Raw genomic sequence first — 6235 nt, 5'->3', positions numbered from 1 at the left:
AATCATCTTCACAAATAATAAATAAATATATTATATAAGTAAATTTAATTAATTTTTATCTTATTAAATCGATGAGTCTACAATATATGAAAATAATAGTCGAAAAGATTAGCAAAATCTTTAGATAGAACGTATCATGAATCTTCACAAATAAAGACATCAATTAAATGATATATTTATTAAATTACTTTACTAAATCGATGATTTTACAATACACATACTAAAAATAATAAAAACTGAAAACATATACATAGACAGGTTTCTACATAAGATATATATCACAACTGCAAAGCCGTAACGTATATTGCTGTCGATAATAAGCATTCATATATATTTCTCTTTAATCACTGTGCACTTTAATTCTTCAGTTTTTTTTTTTTAATTAGAAGTTATTAATATGACAAGCGGGAAAGAGAGGATCCTCCTTATTTCTCGGTTATGCTCACATCACGTACTTGCCTGATTCATGGGACTCGGGAAACTTTGCTCCCCCGAACCTTTCCCTTCCAGTCGGGGGAGACAAAACCCCCTAAACCTCCTGCCATTTGTCTAAGAAGAGGAAGGAATGGACATACCCTTTACACGTATATATTTTGCAGTGCAAAGCGAGATTAATGATTGTTCGGTTTCACATCGATTTTCAACTTCCCATGCAAAGCTAGATTCCACAGTTAAGTTTATATACTCTTGTATATACGTGAACCATATCCTCAGTTTGACATTACTAGTGCAGAGTATACCACTCTGTGTACTGCAAGCAGCAAATTCTTAACAAAACAAATAACTTTATTTAAACGTTTTAGCATTAAATCTTTTTTTATCAATAAAAATCCACTTAGGAATACTCATTTGACATTATTTTGAATATTTTTGCAAAAATATTAATAGTTGAATGTGAAATGTTTTCAGAAGTTTAGCCAAATTAAATTTCCCAGAAAAGGGGAAAAACTATTTTTCGAATTTCAACTTAATTTTTTATTTTTATTACAAAAAATTATTGACTAATCAAATCTCATCCTCTTTGTTATGACAATTTTAACGATTTTTTGAATAATTTCACTTTTGACGATAGAATAAGAATAGACGTTTATTTATTAACTCATTAAATGTAATTAAGCTACGTGATTTGTCTTTTTTGGAATAAGAAACTGATATGATTTCTGGATGAGATGATAGGAAACATTATACATATGAAAATTATACATTATTACAAAATAATCGCAATTCATAATATATTGTATAAAGACAAAAGTATTGAATTCTTTATAATTGTACGCTTATGGACGCGCTATTCATTCTATTCATCTTCTATATGTTATTATCATGTTTTTTATCGAATATTATTCATAGCTAATTTGATTCATTCGCCACGTATTGCACAGCGGCAAATTGATTTGATAAATTGACTGCTGCGCGACAACACACAGAAAGACGGTGGATACGTAATTCTCTCATTTTAAATCTCCGGAGATCGCGGGCCTTGAGGGATCCGAGATAGAAATGCTAACGGAATTTTCGTGTCGCCAACAGGTGGACTTGGAACTCATCCAACTGGGCGTTCAACGAGGACGAGGAGCCGATCATCTGCGGCAACGTAACCGGCGCCAGGTTCGTGTCTCACTGCCATCTCCGATTCCACTTTAGATAAGCTAATTCGAAAGATGCGTGGATCGTGTTACCTTGCGTCAACATCTCTAAATGAGTGCCATTCGATTTTCTCTTCAAGGGAAAAATAAAATTTTCCCTTGAAATTGCAAGGGAAGCGAGAAAAATGGCTTTACTGCCTCTCTGAATCGACATGTCAGTCTTATAGCGAAATTTCTTAATGTCACGTCCATTTTTCTCGATGAGAATCAATAGTCTTCGACAATCTGATGGAAATTTCTTTATTCCTTACTGCGGAAAAATTTACCCAAAGTCGAGTAAAGCATTTGCGAAGAAAATGGTTTTCAATTTCAAGAATTCATATCTTTTTGGAAAGAAAATTTGTGAATAGAAAAAAGAATGTGTATGAAAAAAAAAGTTGTATAACATTAGTTAACAATGGTCTAATAAAAAATTATTTTCAATAACAATAATAATGAAACAAAATATATCTTATTTTTCTTGTAATAAAATATTTGTTTTATTAATACTACATTATTATTATATAATATTGTATATATCATGCATGATATTTGTTATTAAATTAATATTATTATTAAATAAATATTATTAATGTTGTTAATACAATATCATATTTTTCTGTATTATTTTGGAAATTTTAGTTATCCTTCCGTTAAAATTTTGCATAAGGAATTATATTTATATGAGAAATATTCATTACAAAAAATAATTTTTTTTCGTAACTATTTTTCTATCTTACACATAGAAATATAATGTTCAGAAATTTTTAATAGAAACTCGTTCGCGATGAAAATATAAATCGTTGTTAGTTATTGTATAAAATCAGTACTCGTAAAATCAATAGTCTTTAATAACTCGATTAAAATTTTGTTCCATACTATGGAACAAAATTTTAATCGAATTATTAAATACTATGGAAAAATTTATCCGAAGCCAAATAAAGTATCTATAAGAGAAGAGAATAGATACAAAAATTTCTCAATTATAATATAAATTTCATGTTCTTTAGAAAAAAATCAATGTGTGAAAACAAGAAGTACGTACTCTAAAAATAATATACTGCATAAGAGTAGTTTAATTGAAAATAATCTTATTAATTTAATAACAGTAAATATTAATGAGATAAATCGTATATGAGATAAATCAGCTAAGCTATTTAATTTGTGACATTTCAGTTGCGTTTCTGAGTCCGGAAAATTAATTCAGAGCGCAATTCGAGAAACTACAAATGTGAGATATAAATTCACATGAAATTATTGAAAGCATTTAAGATTCAGTTTTGACTGATATAAGCATTACTTCTTACTTATTGTAAATTAAGCTAAAATTATTTAATCTTTTAACTTAGCACTACCTAACTCTAGATAAAACATAAATCATCATTGATTATTGGCAATTGTATAAAATCGGTGAACTGATGTTATAGATGATGTTATGTAATTATTTGTTACGTTATATGGTTATTTGTTATATGATCATATGATCACCGATGATGTTACATGATTATTTGTCATAGTTACTAATTAATCACAGGCGATATAAGAACATTTCCATCATGATATCCAGTTATGTTTGATCACTCGAGCGTATCATTTGTAAGATCGGTTTATTTCATGTACTTTGGCGAACGTGTGCATGTGAGCACTTTTATATTTATTGATTTTTGGGAAGCATTGATTACGCCGAGCGCACGTATGTGCGACGGAATTCGGCCGATTCGTATAAATAAGTTTGCAAAAGCTTTACTACTTTACAGCGGCGCACAAACTTTATGGCTACTCTTTCGATATATCGATGTTCCGTGGAAAGTAGGTTTTTTTATTCGATCGATGTCCAGAGCTAACAGTTTCTTGGCACTTTTGATGAGACATCCTTGTGAAGAAACTCGTCCGTAGAAATATTATACTTATGACTTTTCCATGGATGTTTCACGCTGAATTTTATAATTGTACACAGAAAAAACGATTTTGCTGAAGTATTCGGAAATTTAGTTAGATGCAGATCTGAAAATAATTTCATTGGACCATCAAAATAATTACGAATGCTTAGCTATTGATAACAATGCAGCAAATAGTATGATGGTTCAAATAAAATTACTTTTCTGTATCATAACTAAATTTTTAGATATTTCAGCAAAATCGTTTTTTTTATATCTGCTGTTATTTTTTCATGAAACACACAAATATTTAATGAATATCATTTGACATCTAAATATCTTGCAATATTCAGATTTCATTAATGATTAATTGTTATCTTTTAATTATGTGAGGAATGTTGCATAAGAAAAAAATGAATAAATGATAGGACACAGTATGACATATATTTTTTTGTTTCCGGGGGATGAAACGTTATAAAACATGATTACAAGAATTACACAGTTGCAATTTTTCAATTTTAATTTTACGAGATAACGAGGCGTTAAATATTCTTGTCTAACGAATGCGGGTCACATATAGTCGATAGTTGCCGCGGACTGACCGCGAATACTGACACGATAAAGGCCTTGGCGAGTAATATTTCCACACTTGATGACATGTATACTACGAACACTTGAAACGTTCTCACGGTTATCACGGATATTACAGTGTCGACAATGTGGACAATCTTTCCTATTTTCCAGACACTGCAACGAAAGCTATACTTGTCTCTGCGTTGGTCCTAATCCAAACCACGGTTACACCAACTTCGATAATTTCCTGTGGTCGATGCTCACGACCTTTCAACTGATTACCTTGGATTACTGGGAGGATGTCTACAACAAGGTTGTCGTCTGAAAGATTTGTTTTGTTCATTTCATGATATAAATGGAGATTGAACAAAACGCTTTTTTATGCTTCCAAATTCTTTCGACGCGTCTTTTAGAGAAAATTAAAATAAAATGAGTTTCCTTTAAAATTTTTTATTTTCCATTTTAACCTTTTTTCTAAATTGACATTAAGTGACTTAATAGTTGTATTCAGAAAATTGGAAAGTGAAAATTAATAAATTTAAAAAAAAACAATATATATATTTATAAAATATTATATTTATATCTTTTGTGGATAAAATGTAAGTGTAAATCGTTGCATCTAGAAAATATATCAGCTGCAAATAAATCAGCATATCAATTTATTATCATGAAATATTTTATATGGCTATAGAAATGTAATAATAGAATGATTTTTTATATGGCAAGTGATTTGTTATAGAAATGATAAGTAAAGTTTTACTGAACAGGTATTATCGGCATGCGGACCTATTAGTGTCACATTCTTTACGGTCGTCGTTTTCTTTGGATCATTTTATTTATTAAACTTGATGCTGGCTGTCGTGGCGTTGAGTTACGAGGAAGAAGCTGAGATTACAAATGAGGTATGTATTTCCTTTCAACTTTTGACATACACCTATGTCTTACTTTAACTCTTCGAAGTTGATGATGAGTTTATTGGACCTATTCAATTCTTTATATTGAATCTATACAAATTTAAATTATTGTCATTAAAATTTATTCACACGTACGCACATTTTTTTTATATATGTATATGAATTATATCCTTTAAATTAATTAATGCTTTTTAGTTAACATAAATTAAATGGGTTTTACAGATGTCAATAATTGTATTACAGATTTTGATGTCAGCTTCGGTAGGTTAAAGTAGCATTTTAAAATATAATATTAATTCGAATGTGTTATGCTAAATGAATTATGCTGACATTTTACAACAATGCATTAAAAATAATAATTTATTCAATAAAATGTTATATGTTAGTTCGTTTTATTAATCACTTTTATCTAGCATTTTATGACGTTATCTACATTTAGCCGAGTATTTTGAATGCAGGAACGAAGAAAAGACTTGACGGATCATCGCGAAGACTCAACGTTTAGTTTCGATCCATCAAAAATCAATATTAAGACACTGACAAAAAATAAACAAAAAAGAATTGATGCCCGTAAAGGAGTTTTGCTCAGCAGTTACACAAGGAAAAAGACGCGTAGAAGAAAGCGCGGGAGGAGCAGCATTGGCCAGGAAAAAAACGGTGGTGCACGCAGCAGGTTTCTATATCTGTATTTACGACCGATTTTATACAGTTCAATTTGTCATCACCATTGCTATCGGACACTCGTTATGCTTGCAAGTTAAATGAGGATTTTGATTTCGAAAAATGCTAAATACAATATTAAACATACGACAATTTATTTATATGTTCAAGATTAAAACGTTTACTTTTTGAAAAAAAAATTGAATTTATAGAAGATTATATAAAATAAATGCTTTTAGTTCTTTAACTTGGAAAAATATAAATAATATTCTCTAAATGTTCAATTGCGTGTAAAGCTTTTATAAATAAAATAAAACTAAGGAAACATGAATTACATATAAATCTGTTTCTGCTTTTATTCAAGAAAAATATTGTTTTAAAATGAAAAACACTATGAGTAAAAATAAAATACTTCAAGTATAAAGTTAAAACATTTGCTTCTGTAAGAACAAAATAGCAAGTGTATAACAACAAAATGTTTTAATTTTGTCAGCATCTTTGCACTAAAAGTATTCACTGCCTATATACAAAGAGTTAAAATAATAATATTTAACACAGTGCATACATACACACATATATATATATA

The 6235-nt window shown here is 29.3% G+C and overlaps 1 protein-coding gene across 1 annotated transcript in view; it reads left to right on the top strand.

Moving 5' to 3' along the window:
* LOC108693620 (sodium channel protein 60E) overlaps window positions 1–6235 on the top strand; it is an 89648-nt gene that overhangs the window by 66693 nt on the left and 16720 nt on the right. The window contains exons 5-8 of the mRNA XM_018202655.1: window positions 1531–1608; window positions 4247–4388; window positions 4843–4977; window positions 5448–5662. Coding sequence (XP_018058144.1) covers window positions 1531–1608; window positions 4247–4388; window positions 4843–4977; window positions 5448–5662 — 570 coding nt within the window. The remainder of the gene's footprint in view (window positions 1–1530; window positions 1609–4246; window positions 4389–4842; window positions 4978–5447; window positions 5663–6235) is intronic.

This window comes from Atta colombica, unplaced genomic scaffold, assembly GCF_001594045.1.
Source record: "Atta colombica isolate Treedump-2 unplaced genomic scaffold, Acol1.0 scaffold96, whole genome shotgun sequence".
Classification (NCBI taxonomy): Eukaryota; Metazoa; Arthropoda; class Insecta; order Hymenoptera; family Formicidae; genus Atta; species Atta colombica.
The sequence above is the reverse complement of the archived record's forward strand: the minus strand, read 5'-3'. Positions and strand labels throughout refer to the sequence as shown.